This window comes from Micrasema longulum, unplaced genomic scaffold, assembly GCF_059751315.1.
Source record: "Micrasema longulum isolate JH-2025_06_02 unplaced genomic scaffold, ASM5975131v1 h1tg002095l, whole genome shotgun sequence".
In the NCBI taxonomy this organism is placed as follows: Eukaryota; Metazoa; Arthropoda; class Insecta; order Trichoptera; family Brachycentridae; genus Micrasema; species Micrasema longulum.
The window spans coordinates 1-20,454 of record NW_028279262.1 but is presented as its reverse complement, the minus strand read 5'-3'; the positions used below and the strand labels follow the sequence as shown (position 1 = coordinate 20,454).

At 31.8% G+C, this 20,454-nt stretch overlaps 2 protein-coding genes across 3 annotated transcripts; both read right to left on the bottom strand.

The window, feature by feature from the left end:
* Positions 1-1,780: 1,780 nt before the first annotated feature.
* LOC148273045 (cilia- and flagella-associated protein 58-like) lies at positions 1,781-13,755 on the bottom strand. 2 transcript variants are annotated; one of them, XM_088239223.1, is made up of 7 exons: positions 13,607-13,755; positions 12,389-12,533; positions 7,936-8,060; positions 6,070-6,227; positions 5,359-5,455; positions 5,117-5,183; positions 1,781-2,165 (listed from the first exon to the last, which is right to left on the bottom strand). In XM_088239223.1, exons 2-7 carry the CDS (start codon positions 12,513-12,515, stop codon positions 1,933-1,935), a joined length of 807 nt encoding a protein of 268 aa, XP_088095349.1. In that variant the 5' UTR covers positions 12,516-12,533; positions 13,607-13,755; the 3' UTR covers positions 1,781-1,932. The 2 variants fall into 2 exon arrangements, 1 of the variants encoding a protein (XP_088095349.1); XR_015824704.1 differs by lacking the exon at positions 1,781-2,165 and having other exon boundaries at positions 6,087-6,227.
* A 2,859-nt stretch (positions 13,756-16,614) lies between these two features.
* LOC148273044 (beta-alanyl-bioamine nonribosomal peptide synthetase ebony-like) lies at positions 16,615-20,448 on the bottom strand. Its single transcript, XM_088239222.1, has 3 exons — positions 20,183-20,448; positions 19,724-19,907; positions 16,615-18,104 (listed from the first exon to the last, which is right to left on the bottom strand). Exons 1-3 carry the CDS (start codon positions 20,446-20,448, stop codon positions 17,967-17,969), a joined length of 588 nt encoding a protein of 195 aa, XP_088095348.1. The 3' UTR covers positions 16,615-17,966.
* Positions 20,449-20,454: the final 6 nt, after the last annotated feature.

Genomic DNA, 20,454 nt, shown 5'->3' with positions numbered 1-20,454 from the left:
ATGGTATGATTTTTTAAATATATTTTTTTAAGCCAATCAACAGGCTTATGAAAGCCTTAATAGATTGGCATTCACGATATGTCAGCCTCGTGGTGTAGTGGTCAGCGCATTCGCCTACCATGCGAGAGGTCTCGAGTTTGATTCCTGACATGTTTGACATGAAATGTTTATTTAAAAAAGGTGTTCTTACACTAGAATATTCAATAATCCCTGGACTGCCACCTGAAGCATAAGACTGATCATCTTTCCTTCACGTAACAAAAAAATGATCAAGATACGCTGCAATTAGTATATCAATGCAGTGCTCTATGCATCATTAGCTTATCAAAATAAATTAAAGTAAATTATAATTAAATATCTCAAAAACAAAATATATGAGTATTGGGAGAAAAAATATACCCCAGGGATTTAAATATAAATTCTGTGGACGAAATAAAATATCTCAGGGTTTACTTTTATAGATATTTGAATTTCAAAACATATTTCCAATGTGCAACAAAAACAATTTCATTTATGGGAAGATTGCGAAATGTAATAGATTTAAAGAGTAGTGTTCTTATATATAAACAATCATATGTCCACACATAAATTACTGTTCTTCTATTCTTTTTTTATGTAATGAAGGAGAAATTAAAAAAATACAATTTCTTCAAAATAAGGCGATGAGGATTATACTCCAAAGAAATATCTATTCTAATGTAGAAAGAATGCACAAAAAAATTGGCTTGCTCACAGTAAAGCAGCAAATTAAATATAATGTAGCAATTTTTATACGTAAAATATTGTTTGTGTAAGGGGATGAATAAAATAAAAACAATAATAAAATTTAATTAACAATGTCATACATATGAAACAAGGGATAAAAAAAGATAAGATTACCAATGAGGAGAAAAACAGAATGTCATAACTCATTGTATAAGGGATTGAAGCTGTACAATGAGTTACCTGAAGAAATAAAGGAGATAGAAAAGATTGAAATATTTAAAATTAATTTGAAAAAATATGTTATTGAGAAATTTTTATAAAAAAATTGTGATGTTAAAATTGTAATAAAAGTTTATATTAGTTCTTAAGATGCTATGAACTAACTTAATAAAGCTTAAATAAATCAATTAGCTGCGGAAAGGGAATGATGATGATGATGATGATAAACAATCTTAGAATCCATTTAAATGTACAATAGGTATAGTCATGGCATAATCTAGGCAGACATGGCAAGTGTGTCATCTCAAGCCAGGAGTAATAACACCATTTGCTTCTTGAATGCTCGCCCTTGCTGCAGGAGCACATCGACAGTATTGTTTAGTGAGATTTTGTTAACTGTTCTAAGGTTCCTTGGCAGAGGGGAAAAGAATCCAATGTTGGTTCTAAAATTTCTCACAGCATTGGTACGCAAGGTACGATGAGGTACATTAAGAAGTGGTTTTCATTTTTCTAACTGCCTTTTTCCTTGTGATAGTAGTGTAGATGACATTGCCATATTCTTTTTATGTATAAATTAAATGCAAGATTTTTGACAAGCGACGCCGTACAATGTACGTCCACGCTCCTTGATGTATAAATTATTTGAGACGTACACGGTACGACCATACTCGCTTAGCGCTTAATTTGGTTAAAACTCCTTGGAAATATTATATGAAATTACTTACCTAAAAAAATACATGGAATATTTATATAAACAACACAAAATGGAAAAAACAACAATGCACGGTTATGTACGACTGACAAGAACAAAAGTCCCCAGTAAAAAAGAAAAAAAATATACACAAAAAAAGGTTTGTTATTTTTTATTTTTAATACTTAAAGAAAATAATCATTTGTGATTAACAAAGATCGATTAAAAACAAATAAAAATCAGATATTTGTATAAATATACATATTACTAAAAGATTACTGCCGAAACAAAAATAAGCTGGCTGCATTAATAATTATTTAATCCTTTGATATTCTAAATCCACCTCCGAAAAATTTGCTAATTGGTTTTTGTGAAGGACGTCCCAAGATGGTTTCTTCCTGAGGAATTTCTACCTTCGGTATATCTGTAATCATCTCTACTGGTCCCTTCTCCAGAGAGTAAAGCTTTTCTTTCAGTTCCTTGATCTCCGTTTTGGCTGCATCAATATCCAGTTTGTACTCGCTCAACTGGGAATTTCTCATTCCTAGTTCTGTTGAACAAAACCACACATTCTGTTTGAAATGTAACACCTTCAAACATAAAAGCCGAGTTCACACGAGGACAATACAATGACGGTACAATATTGTGCCGTCCTTTATGAACAATTCTAATAGCTTCATGAACAGTATCAACAAGATAGCATATAGATATATTGCAAGATAGGACAATGGAACAATACAACAGTTTGACCGTAGGTCACATGTGGAACGCTGCGAAAATAAATACATGATAAAACAAGCGAGTTTGCAAAATATATATTTTGAATACCAGATGTATTTGAATTGTTGGGAAGACAAACTAAATAACAAAAAAAAGGGCGAGTGAAACCCGGCATTTCCATAGCCATGTTTTCTCTGCACCGTTTGCTCCTATAAGTAGGTCAATCAATTATAACTTTGTAATATTGATGTTTTTTGTTGATATTTCTTGATAAAACTCAATAGTTAATGATTATGATAAAATTATAAATAAACTTATCAATGAAACTTCTTGGTTAAGTTTTATGTTTTATTATTTTGACCAATGAGCGCTTTCATCTATAGGTATGTAAAATTCCCTGTCAAAAAATCAAAGTATTGTGCTAACTTTATTTGTTGAAATGTGTATTTCCCACTGTGTTGTATTTCGCCATGTGTTCTTTTCCCACCTTTTAAATAATAAAAGCTTAATCCCAATTTCGGTCCAAAAACTCCCAAAAATGAACTGTTTAGCAAACTACATAGTCGTAAATATTTATGTTTTTTGTCCCCTGTTAAAATACTTATTTTATCTTATCTCCAAAATATGTTAAGAATAGTATAAAAGCTGTAAACGTTGTAAACTATTCACTAGTCTTGAAAATGCCTACTTAGGCGAAAGCGCTTGTTGGTCAAAACAATAAAAAAGTAAAACTAAACCAAGAAGTTGTACTGATAACTTAATTTATAATTTTATCAAAATCATTAAGGCTGTAGTCGGGTAAAACGAACGCAAAATTAGGAAATCATACGATTTTGCCATTTTAAAACGAATGTTTTTTTTTAATCAAGCAATAATAAAAAAAATACAAATTAGATAAAAACAATATTTTTTAAAGGTTGAAATATACTTAAAAGTTTTATTTAACTAAAATATAATTACTTTTAGACCGGCAGATTACGCTATTTCAAATTTAGACTAAACTAAGGTATCTGGGATATCTATCGCCTGCTTAGGCGAAAGTGCTCGTTGGTCGAAATAATAAAAAGTAAAACTTAACCAAGAAGTTTCATTTTCAGTTTATTTATAATTTTATCATAATCCTTTATAACTTTGTAATTTCTTCAGGATGCCTGCCATCCACGCGACTCTTTTGTGTGTGTGTGCGGAACAAAAAGCACATTTTTATTCGGATAATGCAGGTGTGTATGCTGGTGGGGGTATTCCATTGTCCTGCGGAGATGTCCGTCAATGATAATGTCTCGATCCTGTCCTCCAAATTTCTGTTCACACAATGACAATAAGTCTGACGCTGGGACAGGAAAATATTGTTCTGTCCTTGTGGGAACCCTACTTAAGAATTAGGGCTTTAAGTAATCTGGCCCCTTTTAGTAATCTGGCCCCTTTTAGTAATCTGGTCCTTTTTAGTAATCTGGCCTTGTGATGTACCTGGGATCGATTCCCGGTGAAACCACACTAGTTTAACATAATTTTTATAAAGCTTATGTGACGCAAAAAACAGATTGAAAGCGTATTATCAGTTGATTTTCTTAACTCTTAAAAGCCTGTGCTAATTTTTTTTTGTTGCAAACAGTGCCAAAAAAATGTTATGTTACATTAAACAAAAGACGAGATATTTTGAAATACATGAAACCGGAAATCCATCACAACACTCTATCATCAGTTGATTCTTAAGAACTAGTGACGTAGTTCAAAGAAGTTCATTTTTATTTAAACTTTTCTACGTTTTTGAGAAATTTCACGGTCCAGTTAAATGGTCTAATTTTTACTGCATGTAAGAAAACATTTTATGTATCAAATTTCCCGTAGCGCTGGACTTCCCCATTTGTGAAAATAATAATATAGTTTTGGTTTTGAACATGTATAGAGTTTTCATTCAATAAATTACACTCGTTATTACAGTATTAATACACTATAAAAAGGAAAACAAAGTATTAAACACATTAATCAATGTTAGTAAATATTACAAATAAAAAATTAGAGTTTTAAGTTGTACGGAAAAGTTTTTTGAAAATGTATGAAAACAATAATTAAAATGACTTTAATAAAAACCTACTACTTTGAATGACGTCACTAGTTCTTCCCAATCGACCAATGATAAGAGTGTTGGGTTCCAGGTAGCCAATTCGCCAATCAGCATAACTCACTAAAGAGAACTTGTGACGTCACACGTGGAGTAATTTCAAGGCTATTTATAGCTATTTATTTAATATATTTATCAGTGCTATGACTTTTCAAAGTTAAAACGGTTCAGTTAAAACTTATGAATGAGAATAATTATTATTGAAGCCTGGTTGCGCCACATGTACTACGTATATGTGTATTGCACATTTACTTCTAGGTTGCCGTGTTAAATTTATTGCTACCTATTGAAAATGTTGTAATTATCCTTGATTGTACCCACAGTAGTGGGTACAATCTTTTTCTCTCCGGCCCTTATAACAACTGAACTGTCACCACATGATTTTTGATATTACCAGCGCGATCGTTAATAATTTGTTTTAGCGATCAATAAATCATTGTGTCGTGTTATCGCATATTAATAATCAAGAAACAAACAAGTGCCAATAAGGTGCTAAGAATCCCAGTACAAGGTAGGTAATTGGATTAATTTATATTTGGGTTCGGTGGCAAAGAATAAAGATAAAGCAAATCTGCGAACCAGCAATATTTGAGCGTCCATCAGCTTCTGGCGAGTGGCGGGATCAAAGCCTCTAATAAACATAAAAAAATAATACATACCTCCAATAAGGCATTTAATTTCTTCATTTTGTGAAAACGAGTTTTTTTTTAATCGTATTACTTCAGCCTGAAATAAAATAATATTTTTATTCTTAATCACCTGTCATTATTATACCGAACTGTTTTTTGCAAACTTCAATATGAATATGTAAGAAATTTTTTATAGGTCTCTGAATGATAATTTATTAGTAAAATAAAGCAAACAATACAAAAGTTAATCAGCCGGTAACAATCTTTCTTACCTTTAAATCGGGACTAGGTCCTTTTGGCATATTGTCCCTCAAGGTGTTACAAAGTTTTTCTAATTCTGCCACATTTTGAGATTTATCGAGCAATTTTCTGCAAACAATTACAAAATATATATTTAAAATAAAACTGCTGATTGAGTATAAAAAATTAATGAGACAAAAATAAGGCCAACCGTGGTCCAAAAAATACATATACATTAAAAACAAACACCTTTGAGTTAGAATTTATAAATAGTAATTTTAGCAATGAATAACTTTGTTTATTAATATAAGCGGCCTCTGTGATGTAGTGGTCAAGACGCTTGACTCACGCACGGAAGGTTCCGGGTTCGATTCCCGGTGAGAACACAAAAATTTAAAATGTGATTTTTCTCAAGCCTGGGTGTTCTGTGATGTAATTCACCACTGTAATTCACCACTGTAATTGGCCTCCTGGCCTGTTGTAGTGCAAAAAAAAAAAATTTAACCACCTATTATTTTTTTTTTCTACCAACTGGTTTTAAAGCTACAAAAGCTTATTTTTCAAGGTATACTTAACTAATGAATTTTATTCTATTTTAGTATATCAGTTAGTGTGTATGGAAGTAATAAATCAAGTCTTTTTGTCTTGAAATGTGAGATGGATTCGCTCAAAACTAAATTGAATTACTTTATCAGACATTTTCATTCGAGCATGAAGGAAAAGAAATATGAAAGAATACATACTTTTGCATGATTTTCACCTTATCTAAGAGTTCTAATGTTGTTGGATCAGTTCCCTGCAGTTTTCTCCACCTGTGGATGTTCAGAGGGGTTGCTAAAGACTCTTCCAACGCCCGCACTCGCTGTCTTTCGCGATTCAAATTTCTTTCCAAATTAAATACCTGATGAATAAATACACAGTCAATAATATTACAAAAAAAAAGTCTGGCTTAGGATTGCATATACAATCAAAATTATACATTGAAATATAAAGTCTAATGATTTATTCAGATAAATAAAAGTAAATACAAATAATATAATCACTAGATTCTCAACACGAAGACAACTTAAACAAATACAAACTAAAACCACTTTCGGACAAAGGGATTTTGAGTATTATTCAATGAAAATCCATAACCTACTTCCGCTATCTATTAAAACAATTAGTAATGAGAAAAATTTTCAAAACAATATAAAAAAATGGATAGTGGAGCTAGGTAGAAGTAAAATGGGTTGTCTTATTCGCCCAAACCAATATTGAATCAATTGCTCCACAAGTGTATAGCTTATGTTAGGTTTTTGTTAATTTCATTGTGCGTTTTGTAATATAAATAATATAGATGTACATATATAACTAGTTTTTAAAACAGTATAAATATTTTGTTAATTATCTCTGTTTATTAAGTTAGTCTTCTTTGTTTATTCTCAAATGTAAAAACATTTTTAAAAAGTATATTGTTTAGTGTCCTCGGCACGGGTAACCCCAGTGAGTTCACATTATTTTTATTATTGTTTATAGTTTGTAAGAGTAAAATATGAATAAATAAATAAATGAAAACTATATGTTTAATTTTAGAAATTTCTTTAATTATGAAGACAGCTGCGACGATATTAATAATAATGAAATTAAACCTATTTTTTTTTAAATATGTCAATTTTTCTTCTTACTCATACTGATCATCGTGGTTTTGGATGTGACAGGGTTTTACAAATACGCTGTAATTTGGGTGTTTAGGCATTGACAGGACTTATGAGCAGCTTATGATTAACAGCTCATGACAATAAATGTAAGAAATTTTATTTGATCATTTGCTTATTTATATTATATTCTTCAAAAATAATATAAGTTTTGTATTTCATAATAAATACTGAAATATTTTATTTAGAAATTAGTTTTGCTTCCTCCTTTTAATGGGCAAAAAATAAATACCGCGCTAAGTTTTGAATATTTAAATTAAAATACTGTCTTAATATGTGAATTTTTTAAACATAGCAGTGAAATTAATAAATTTATTGAAATATGCCATTAAAAAAATGGTTTTCAAAATAAATAAGGAGCTAGAGTTCCCTTAGTAGCACTGTAGCTGCAAGACGTTTCTGTCAGATAATATACAAAATAGGACTTATTCATAATAATTATAATTGGATCATCGAAGATATACTATGTAACAATAAGGAAATATCACATACTACGAATACCGACAAAAATATGTGAAATGGATTTAGAAAAGTTAATTGTATTTTCAAAATCAATTAGGATATTCTGGAGAAATGTTTTCATACACAACCTTTAAAATAAAATTGTTAAAAAATATGTCTACAAAAACGCGACTTGTTTGGCCTCGACAATTATGACGTCAAGATTCGTGACGATGTTTTATTTAAATTTAAGCGGTCACGAACAACGTTCAAAATGTAACCGAATCGTGACGTATTAGAGGCGGGGCCAAGACAGTAAACGTTTTTGCGGGAATTTAAAATTTATTTTTATGCTACTAATAGGTACAAAAAAAATATTTTTTTACTTGACAGTATTTCATAGACCCTTATGAATATAAAACGAGAAAAAAAATCGTGATATTTCTCTATTATGTAAAAGTATTTGTTTACCTCGAGTCGCATATCTGTCATATTTTCTATACCCTTTGCTAGTATATTTTTTTCTCTCCGCAGTCTTTTGATCTCCAGTCTTAAAAGCTTGATATCGTCCAAGCGCTGGGCATACTGTTTCTCGCCTAGTCAAAAATATAAATGTATACTTAACACTTATTATACCTACATAATATAATACAAGAATATCAAAGATCTCTGATGATTTATTAAAATATATATAACGCATTTTGATGTTCTAAGATATGATTATTGAAACGGCGAACAAGGATTAAGTAGCAAACATAAATCTTTTCCTTGCAAAATATAATATACTCGATACATTTGATTGAATTTAGTGGTATTCTATTGGATGAAAAACTGCGTTTTATCAAATATACGAGTAAACAAACAGTGGCGGCGGTGGGGGCGGTCCGCCCCGGGTGCCCAGCACCGAGGGGTGACGGGTGACACCGTCCACAGTGCAGCTTAGAAAAAATACTCGCACAACCACAAGCGCGCGTGACAGGCGGGGTGAGCGCGGGGGGCGAGCGAATCCTACATTCACTTATCCATTTAAGACACAAATATGTATATTTTTGAAGCGCGATCGTAAGTTATTGTCGTATGTTTACAAGCAGGAAATTTGTTTTTTACGTTTTTCAAACCATTAATTATATAAAGTTATAATTAGAAATCAAACACTGATTTGAGTCTACTGAACACTTAATTATCTCACAATACATACTTGTATGTCAATAAATACTTACTTTGTTATATTTTTCCCGAAATTCAAATATAAATACCTAAATTCCCCATTACCTATTAAACACTTAGCCTCACCCTTAACTGTTGGTTTTTCCCTCAATTATGATTAATGTACATGCTATAGTTCATAAGTTATTATTTTTATTTTCTACTCGAGTACCTTGAATTATATAACTATATAAGAACATTCAATCCAAATAATCTTCACATTCGTTTGAAAATGCCCTAATAAGGCGAAACAATTGTCACGAAGTTTTTATTTTTATATGTTTATATTTGTAAAAATAAAATAAAGTGTTCAGTAGACTCAAATCAGTGTTTGATTTCTAATTATAAGTTTAAATATGGAGTTCTACAAAATAAACACCAAATCAATCATTAAATATATCCATATCTCAACAATGTTTGAGTATGTCCAAATGCTTGCTGACTGGCTGGATTCATATTACTTCATAAAAGTCAACAGATGGAAGAGTTGAGGAAATGTGGGCAGAATGGTGAATGTTACACAGTGTGTAAAGTGGCCACTTAAACCAGCCAATGACAGGTCATAAGCCCTGTAAATGCCTTGACTTTCATATTCCCTTCTCAAAAATGTTTTCCCCCTCTGTTGAAATAAATTTAAATATCCATATCTACTTAAACTTTTCATAAATTCGCTTTATACAGCACAGTTTGCAAACTACACGAGAAACTGTACAGTTTTCTTACCGTATCAAGTGCGCTATAGCAGGGACAGGGACGAAGGAGCATATGAAGCAAGTGAGGCTGAGCCTCACTAAGAAATCAATGCTTTTCACCAGTACCTAATATCTATTTTAATTCGTATTTATTTATTTATTTGACACTTCTTATACATATACATATAAGGGCGGGCAAATTGCCTTAAGGCAATTTCTTCCTACCTACCAAAACCGTTCAGTTTGAGAAAATTATAAATACATGGGACACATTGAATCTTACTTTTTTATACAAAAATAAAAAATAATATATAAAAAAAATAATAACACTATACTATGAAGAGAGGAGAGGGGATGGGAAGGAAAGAAGAAGGATAAAGGAACAACTTAAATATTTAGATAGTGACATTTCAATATTGAATTAAATGTAAATAAAGAATGGGCGTCTCTAACATTAGTGGGTAGATTATTCCACAGTCGAGCGGCTACTACTGTGAAAGAGGAGGCAAGAAAATTAGAGCAATGGCAGGGTATTAAAAGGGTTCTCTCGTTACTAGAACGAAGAGATAGTCATTATATCAACACATTATGAAGATAAAAAACTAGCAACTAATATAAAAATGCTCAAAGATGCCAACAAACATGGTCCGTACGACATGATTTACGCATATTATACTTATCCTTAAAATCTGAGCTTCACTAGAAATTTGGTATCAAAGACGCTACTGCGCTATAGACTTGTAGACGTGCCTACTTACTAAGGAACTGCAAAATAGCTATCTATCTCACTCTTCTTGAACACTCATAAACCACTTTTCATATCAAGTGTCACCTCAAATATTTTGTCACCCCGTGCATGCCCGTCCAGTCAGTCGCAGATGCAGGGTTTGAGATTCATTGTAAAATGGAGTCCGTTCCGAATCTAGCGCTGTGTCTCCGATTCTTCCTAACTATTTGCGTTTCGGTGGCTTCGTGTGAAAGAAGCATTTCAAAATCAAAGTTAATTAAATGGTATTTAAGATCAACTATGAGCCCGCGACTATCCAATCTCTCTTATTTTGTCAATTGAAAGGGAAAGAAAAGTCAACTTTGACCATTTTATTGAATATTTTAGTAAAATAACGTCACATAAGCTCGTTTCGTAAGTATTCGTTGTTTTATTTTGGGGGGTTCTCATTTGAAAACCGCCCCGGGTGCCAACCCACGCTACGCCACCACTGTATACAAAACATTAAAAACAGCATAAGAGCCTTGCGATTTTTGCTGCGGACGATACAGGATTTCGAGTCTGTAAAAATAATGAAAACACATTGTATATTGTTGTCCCAGTGCGAAGTCAAATCGAATATAGCTCGGTCACCGTATTAAAGGGTTCATGTTAAGGATATCGAAAGAGTTCAGTATAGTTTTTTGCGTTTTATGAATTTTATACCGATTGAATTACACACACTGAAATGATTATTTGAACACTAGAAAACAGACGAAAATGAAATGATTAGCTTTTATTATTTAAAATAATAACATCAACGTTCGATTGTTGTCATCTCATAAATTTTATTGGTGCGCGAGTGCCCGGTCGAGTTATCCGATGTGATACTCTATTCTACTGCGGTCCATCATAGACCAATTACAGCGCCAACCAGTAGTACAGATGCATGTACTTGTGAACCAACATGCTAACAACATCAATGTATTTAACGTGAGCCTTGTAAATTTTCAAAATCAATGTATAAGTTCCATATCATATAGAAGTTAATATTATGTTTATTTTCAATGACAATATTATGTACCTAGCTGCTTTTAATTGTATTTATTTACGTAACATATCGATTCCTTAGTTCAATAGGGAACTAATTAAAAATACCTCATTTTGAGAAAACTGCATTTGAATAAATATATATATCACACGCAAAGGTATCTGAAAACCCTGTCATTATATATTGGACCGAACATCTAAGTAATTTATCAACCTATCGTACCTACATAATGGTTTATGACACTAACATAAAAGTTTTTTAAAATTAAATAAAAAGTAATCACACTCCTTCTTATTTCTACCCAAACTTGTACAGCGCATTGAAAATCTTATTTGTATACATAAATAATTAATTGTTTCTCTAAAGAATTATGTTTTTTGGTCTTTTCCTCTTACCGGTCGATTTGATCGAATGGAAATCGATTTTTGGAACACAATCTACCGAATATATTTGAAATTCTATCGATTTTTAAACATCTTATAAAATATGATATAGAAATGGTTTTATACAGGGTGTTCTTTAAACCCTGTCACATCCGAAATCACAATGATCAATATGGGCAACAAGACATATTAGCATATTTTAAAAAATATTCAGAAAAAATATTTTTAAAAAAAATAAAACATTAAAAAAAACAAATGGTTGCTTACTTCCGCAAGGGAGAAGTGAGGGGAGCGCGGCGCAGTATCAGATTCCCCCCTCCCCCTCCTCTTTCACCCCTGCAGAAATAAGCAACAATTTGCTATTTTCAATATTTTATTTTTAAAAATTTTATTCGTTCTAAAAAAATATTTTAATGTGCCAATATGTTTTTTTGCTTAAACTGATCATCGTGGTTTCGGATGTGACAGGTTTTAAAGAACACCTGTATAAACAACATAAAATTCAAAAAATACAATAATATCAACAAATGGTTGCTAACTTCTGCAGGGGAGAAACGAGGAGGGGGAGGGGGGAGTCTGACATACCGTTAACCGCGCGTCCGCGCCCCCCTCGTTTCTCCCCTGCAGAAGTAAGCAACCATTTGTTCTTTTAAATATTTTATTTTTACAAATTTTCTATGTTCTAAATATTTTTTAAAATATGCTTATCTAATATGTCTTCTTGCCCATACTGATCATCGTGGTTTTGGATGTGTCAGGGTTTAAAGAACATCCTGTATACCCGTATTTTATATAACTTTTATGTATGTTAAAGCCTTATGGGCGTGAAAAATTAATAAAATTAAAATCAAAATAAAATAAATAAAACAATAAAATATAACTCTACCTGTAGAAAGGGTGACCATCAACATTTTAATTTTCTCATCTTGAAGAGCGAGTTCATCATTCTTCTTGACCAGTTGGGTGCCAATAATATCTCTTTCCGCCAGAACACTTTCATACTTCTTATCCATCTTTAGATATGTCAATTACTTCAAAAAAATATAAAGCATTGTTTCAATAAATGGGGAGTTCAGTTTTGAGTAGCACTATTTGTTTATTTTTTAAAATAACATAAATACATAGAATTAAGAATAGTCCAGAAGGAGCGTAGAATCATATTTGAATACATCGGACTGTGTCCAATAATCCCTACTTTCACCGCGCGCATTCGTGATGTCGCCGCGTAATGTTGTTTGATGGGAAAAAAAATCACTACACAAATGTAAGGTAAAAAAAAGCAATCTGTTAATTTCTCTAAAATTTAATTGTGCACGCGGAAACATTGATTGACACAACAGAGTAGATAAGTAAAGGGTCATTTAATAACAGTAATTGAATTAATGAACTTTGAACTTAAAATATAAAACAATTTTTTTTTTACATAATACGGATATTTTTATATCATGTTAAATAATATTTTATGTTTTAAAGGTAATGTCGTTTAAATGTCCCCCCCCCGGCGTTGTTTAATCAAAGGTCTAATTTTCATTAGTTCTTTCATTAGATGAGCAAACTAGGGTAAAAAAAATACTAACCTGGCAACACTAACGAAATTTCCATTTTGTTTCTTCGACAATCTGACAGATGGAAAAATACTTAATTTTTAAGTAATGCATTTGCTATTTAAACATTCGTTTGCTAATTACACATAAAATGTGATACCATCCTATTTCTTTAAGATCTTAGCAGTATTTCTACACTTTAAAAGGACACAACACGGCATAGTTGAATTCAAATCAGGAGTTGCGTACTGAGCGACGTCTAAAAAGAAACTATGGGTCAAAACGTAAACCTACTCATTTATGAGTAGCTTAGTCGCATTCTGTTTTATGTGCGTATGTGGTTCTTGGACTATTCTTAATTCTATGTTGAAAACATATAATATATGCAGTTTGTAAGATGTGGGTGAAAATTTGAGCAAGAAATATTTCATTAGTAAAAAGGGTTTAATAAAAAATAGTCCTATGAAATGCAGATAATCGTAAAAATTATAACACGAATACAGTGAACACCCACAAAAAAATTTTTTAACCTAACAAATTAACGCAAATTTTTATCTTACCTTTAAATATACTTCTGATTTTTTTAATCTTTCATGAATTATTTTTAAATTTCAGACAGAAAATTTAATTACTCAAAGGGGTCACAGTAAATATATTTAATTTGTGTCGATTTGTGTTGACTCTAACAATAAAATGATTTTGGTTGGATTTTGACTTTTGTATTTATTTGGTTTCCATGGTAAACTAAGATATTGCAAATGTTGTCATATCTATACGATGTATTGATCAAACAACTACTTGTGGATCAAACTCGATACTTTTTATGTTAGAGAAACATGTCCCCTGAAAGCAGTGGCGAATGGTGATTTTATTTACAGGTAAGCTATAAAAAAAATCATATATTTGTACCTACATAGGAGGTACATAATATAATGTAAGTAATATATGCTATAAATTGATATTTTTCTGTGGTTCTGTGTGATACAACAACTCTCATCCATGAAATCAACTCCAACGACGTAACTTCGTGATATATTATATTATATAGATATTTATACCATTGCTTAAATATATAATTCATTAAAAAATAAATTAAAAATATCACTATGAATTCAGTCCATATTAGGTTCTCAAAGAAAAATAGTCCTTAAGAAACAATGTTTGAAATTCTGTTTTCCAAATCAAGAATCATCAAATAATTTGTGTAATCTGCAAGTTTAATCTTGGAGAAAAAACCCCCACTGGGGTTACACATTCAAAATATAGTGTACTTATTTGTATGAAAAAATAAGCTGTAATAATCGGCTAGTTTCTTGGCTCACCGCAGGCGCTGGGCGCGCTTTATTAAAATTTATATTTATATTAGGATAAACATACAAACGGTGGAAATGATTAAAAATAAATGTTAATTATTTATTTGTTTTTCTGTAAATAAAGTTACAATAAAACATTATTATGGTTAGTCAATTATAATGGTAAGCTGCGCATAATCGCTTCTATACACGGTTCGCCCCTGCCTGAAAGACAGTATGTTACCGATATAATTATGACACAACTCATACACATCTAAATCTATGTATTTCTGCAAGGAATTCTTCACACCACGAAAATACACGAAAAAAATAAACAAACAACAAACAAACCATCGCGCCGTTTCCCTAGGGATAGGCAGAGAGGATAGAACGCCATATTATTTTATCTTTGCATACAGACCGTGCTTCCTCTACATTCATACATCTTCTCATGCACGCACGCCGATTATTCCTATTTTCGACATGTCCATGTTCAAGTATTTGATGGACTTGATCGTGCCAGGTCTTTCTCGGTCTTCCTCGTTGTCTGCATCCATCAACATTCGCATCGTAGATTCTTTTAGCCGTTCTTTCGCTGTCTATTCGCTCTACATGTCTAAACCAACGCAGCACCCCTTTCCTTATTCTGTCTATAATGCATATCTCAGCTTTACACAGTTCACAGATCTCGACATATAAATGTTTTATATTATTATTCATTCATTTATTTATTGAATGGATTTTCAAAAATATGTTTTAGAAAAATAAATAAATCTTTTTTAAAAAAAATATCCTCCTTATCATTCCCCTTCCACACCTAATGGTGCATAAGGCACTGCATTGGTACATCAATCGCAGCGTATCTTGATCATTTTTGTTACATGAAGGTAAGATGATCAGTCTTACGCTTCAGGTACCAGTCCAGGGACTATGGAATATTCTAGTGTAAACACTCTTTTAAATAAATGTTTTACATCAACCATGTCGAGAATCGAACCCAAAATCTCTTGGCAAACGCAAAGACTATTACACCACGAGGCCGACAATTAAATTTGAAAAACATAGGAACGTATTATAGATGTGGATAGATATAACATGACATGTGATACTTCTGAAAACTGTTCTACTCTACACTAATTTAGTTTTGATGCATTGATATAATATTATATGTATACACCAGGGGCGAATCGTGTATAGAAGCGATTATGCGCAGCTTACCATTATATTTGACTGTCCATAATAATGTTTTACGGTAACTTTATTTACAGAAAAACAAACAAACAGTACCACCATTTGAATTTGTCTCCAAATATAAATAAAAATATTAATAAAGCGCGCTCAGCGCCAGCAATGAGTCAAGGAACTAGCCGATTACTCCAGCTTATTTCTTCATACAACTAAGTGTACTATATTTTGAACATATTAAACCCAGTGGCGGGATTTTTCTCCTAGAGTAAACTTGTAGATTACACAATTTTTTTGAAGATTCTTGATTTGCATAACACAATTTCAAACATTATTTCTTAAGGACTATTTTTCTTTGAGATGATACTTTTGACATATGACTCATGTGGCGATCGACGCGGCCGTTTTTGGCATTATTCATTTCTAGAATAAACCAGCCAGTTGACATTTCAATCGTAATGAGAATACCTAACAGTGACTGAATTATAAACTTTTATACAAGTGTTTAGTGTTCAAAATAGTGTTTAATCACTGCACGAAATTCGCTTTTTTCCATTTTTCAAGAAACACAGAAGTTGTTTACTTCAAACGACTACAACAAATAAACTAATCGATGAATTTGGGTGACATTTTAACAGCTGCCGTTTGACAGATCGCAATTTGGAAAAAAAAAAATTTTTTTGTGTTTGTGCTGCCATCTAGCGCTAGGTAGTTTAATTATCAATCCGCCATCGTACTAAGTTAATTCAGAGAACTCTTTTGAATAAAATTGCAAAATGTATGTAAAAAAAAACTATGATTATCGACGGATGTGCAAAAAATGCGACCCTGACTTTCTTTTATATTTGATTCTTTTTTCTTTTTCTGTTTTTTAATTTCTTTTCTACAATGTTTTAAAAAATATATATAAGATAACTAACTGCAGTATCAAACGGTACCTATACTTTTGTACTTATAAAGTTATGACATAAAGTGTCAAAATATTTTTTTAACCTCTCATGTTAAGTCGAAGAAAATCACACGCGTTATTGTTTTAATAATTAAAATAAAATAGACATATTTTTTTGTTTTTTTTATTAATTTTGTTCATACAAATACTTAATATAAACATTATAATAAATAATATTTACAATGTAGTTATACTACGAAATATATAAATAATAGTAATTCTTTAAAATAATTCGTTCATTTTGTATCCAACCAGGCATAAAAACATTATAAATTAAACTACCTATATTTATTGCAATGGAATCCTAATTTTAAAGAGATTTACAAATATCAAATACACAATCATAGTTTGTTTAGTAAAATTACAGTTAATTTAATCTACTGAATTTTTAAATAATTTTGTTTTGATTTTTAATTTATATTTCAAATATTTGACCTATGTAATCATTTTAACAAGAAATGTATTTTTTTTAGCTTCTTATCAAATATACACACATAATACAGTAAACTGGAAACGAATGTTATTTTAATTATAATACGTGGTGAAATAGATCTTTTCTTGTTTAATATAATATTTTTTTCTTAATCACAAACATATTTTTTTAATATCCAGTTTATTAATGACATTAGAAATAATACAAGTTTAGGAAAAAGAGGAATATCACTCCCATATGAAATAAAATGCATTGGATTGACTTTAAATATTATTTTTTTTCATTCTCTTATATTGGTAAAATCACAGCGTGACACTTTCATAATACACACATCCTAGGAATACGTAAGGTAAATTTTATATACTATAATAAATTTAAAATACTTAGTACTCATATTAAATATACATTATACATTTAAAAGATAAACATTATTTGAAATAAAAGTATAGGAAATAAAATGAACTAATATAAGTTTAAATGATAAAAAAAAAATACTCGGTACGTAATTTATACAATAAAGTATTAAAATATTATCTACCACTTAAATACGCACAAAATTTTTAAATATATTCGGTTTCAAAACATGTATTTTCTAAAAAATTCAGTTCCATTTTTTAAAGGAGTAAATAATTTAGTTTTATTCAAATTGATTTTTTTATATTTTATTACAAAGATGGATTTATTTTGTGGACAAAACAATTGTACTAAAAAATGTTCACACAAAAATAGGATAAATAATATTGTTTCGGTATAAAAATCGACAGGTCTTTAATAAATCAATACAGGAATAAATAATAAATTTAAATATAATGAAATTTTCAGTAAGATAATAAAAATGTACCGGGTATTGCATAGATAAATACGCCTTAAAAGTAACACAATATTGTAAAAATAAAGCTATTACATAAAAGATTATTTAATTTAAAGGGTCAAATGAAAAATAACCTAAAAGTGGGAATGTCTTAATGGCTTATTGCTAATCTGATATTTGTATACGACAGTTTCCTCTATCACGTAGAGTTTCCGAGCGCAGAATACAATATTAAGGGAATGTGCGAGTGTTACTCGGTTGGTTTCCAGCAAACAATGGCTCTCTGCGAGTCGGGCGCCAGAGCGAAGGGAGCTTCGCCAGAAGACATCACGAACTGGTTCACCTGGTAATCGCACATTGTCTCGTACCCCATGAACTCGCCGAGTTGCTGCAAGAGATGAACAAAATCTATACTAAAACACAATGGTGTGTGGAGTCCTGGAGCCTTACCCACTCGACAATAGTCGATTGGGCATCTCGATTGCTTTCTCATAATGCTATTCTTGAAAACCCTCCGACCATTTAATTACAAACACGAATTAGAAAGTAATTATCTATGGCTCTCTGCCACGTAAACTTTTATTGTTTCTTGTCAGACTTCTTCCGTTGAATATTTTGATGGAATATTATGAAAAAAATTAAAGAAAATGTTTTACTGAGACTCTGCAACATTGATAATGATTATTTGCCTTTGACATAACACACATCTACATGTTATTAGAAACATTTCATATTCATTTAATGGATTTTAAAAACATATTCTATAATACATATCTCAAATAGGTACGTATTTTGATATTGACGAGCGAAAAATAAATTTAAAATCATGTTTCTATTGAAACTTGATTTGAATGGATCAAAGATAAGTACAGTTATTATTATAACATTGATCACTGCTGTAAATTTTAAGTTAAAATACAACAAAAATACCTACTCGTCATTCAAACATGAATGCCGAGCGTTTTACAAGAAGGAAGTTTGACAGTTGAAGTTACGATGTCGCATTCGACTGTCTTTGGGGCCATAGAATTAAGAATAGTCCAGGAACCGCGTACGCACATCAAACAGAAGGCGACTAAACCACTCATAAATGAGTAGGATTACGTTTTGACCCATTAGTTTCTTTGTAGACGTCGCTCAATACGCAACTCCTGATTTGAATTCAACTATGCCATGTTCTGTCCTTTTAAAGTGTACAAATACCACTAGGATCTTAAAGAAACAGGATGGTATCACATTGCATGTGTACTTAGCAAACGAATGTTTAAGTAGCAAATGCATTACTTAAAAATTTAATTATTTTTCCATTTGTCAGATTGTCGAAGAAACAAAATGAACATTTCGTTAGTGTTGCCAGGGTAGTAAATTTTCTTACCCTACTTTGCTCATCTAATGAAAGAACTAATGAAAATTAGACCTCGGATTAAACAACGCAGTAGGGGACATTTGAATGACATTATCTTTAAAACATTAAATATTATTTAACATGATATAAAAATATCCGTTTTATGTAAAATAAAATTTGTTTTATATTTTAAGTTCAAAGTTCATAAATTCAATTGCTCTTATAAAATGACCATTTACTTATCTACTCTGTTGTGTCAATCAATGTTTCCGCGTGCACAATAAAATTTTAGAGAAATTAACAGATTGGTTTTTTTTTTTACCTTACATTACAAGGCAAGATGTATTAAATAAATATTTAATGTTAACCATGTCGGGAATCGAACCCGAGACCTCTCGCATGTTGGGCAAACGCGTTGACCATTACACCACGAGGCCGACAAGTTTGTTTTTAGTAAACAGTATTTCTTGTTGACCCATTTCGGGCTCTTTAGTATGGAATAATTGAGTGGGGTGGGGCCGGTGATATTGCTATTCAAATATTCGAATTTTTAACATCTCTACTATAGAGACTTGATGGTGCCATGGCTTTCTCAATATTCCTTGGATTATGCAACCGTTGAAATTTGCCGACAAAATACTTCTGATGTTGACCATGTGTACCTGGGTGAGAGAGCTTGTGTTGGTGGTGAAGACTCCGGAGAAGCCTTGCTGGGTGGCAACGCGGACCAGTTCCTCCTCCATACACTTGATGACGGACACATTCTCCTGCGCACACAGACTGGGGTGTGTGGCCATCATGAAGGAATGCAGAATCTCTCCTACTCCGGAAGGCAAGCGCTCCTCTCTGAATCAAATGAGATCATCAAACTAGGCTCTCATGAAGTGAAGAGTTGATAAATAAAATAAAATTAAAAATAAAAAATAATTTGTTGAAAACAAACTTTGTTAAAAAAAACACGCCCTTTTTTTCTGAAGAGAAAAACAATCATATACACACCAACTCTGGGTATCTCCGGGGAATCAATGAGTTGATTTCTTTATAAAAAAAGGTTTGCAAGAGTTCTTCTATTCAATAGACTACTGCTTCTGTGGCCTTTATTGCTAATGAATTTAGCTCACCTCACGGGTCCCTCCACAAACTCGAGGAACTCGAAGATGGTCACCAGCTCGTTGTTGAGCTCCGGAGCGGGTTCGTCGCGAGCGTCGAAGTTGAGCGCCACGCCCACCGCCAGCCCGTCTGACTCCCTCCTCACCAGGAAGCTGAGTCCTTTTTGCAGCAGGTCTGGCCAGCCGGCCTCGATCAGCTCGCTGTAGTGCTCCCGCTTGATGGCCGGCTTTAGCCACATCTCCAGGTCGGCCTTCTCATAGAAGCTCGACACGATCATACTGGA

Excerpts from the sequence above, each read along its gene's own strand:
- LOC148273044 (XM_088239222.1), bottom strand. The coding sequence starts at position 20,448 with ATGATCGTGTCGAGCTTCTATGAGAAGGCCGACCTGGAGATGTGGCTA. Across the intron at positions 19,908-20,182 it reads TTTGTGGAGGGACCCGTGAG|AGAGGAGCGCTTGCCTTCCG; the intron begins GTGAGCTAAATT and ends CATTTGATTCAG. Across the intron at positions 18,105-19,723 it reads ACACAAGCTCTCTCACCCAG|CAACTCGGCGAGTTCATGGG; the intron begins GTACACATGGTC and ends CATCTCTTGCAG.
- LOC148273045 (XM_088239223.1), bottom strand. The coding sequence starts at position 12,515 with ATGGATAAGAAGTATGAAAGTGTTCTGGCGGAAAGAGATATTATTGGC. Across the intron at positions 6,228-7,935 it reads TGACAGATATGCGACTCGAG|GTATTTAATTTGGAAAGAAA; the intron begins GTAAACAAATAC and ends TTTATTCATCAG. Across the intron at positions 2,166-5,116 it reads AATTAAATGCCTTATTGGAG|AACTAGGAATGAGAAATTCC; the intron begins GTATGTATTATT and ends TTTGTTCAACAG.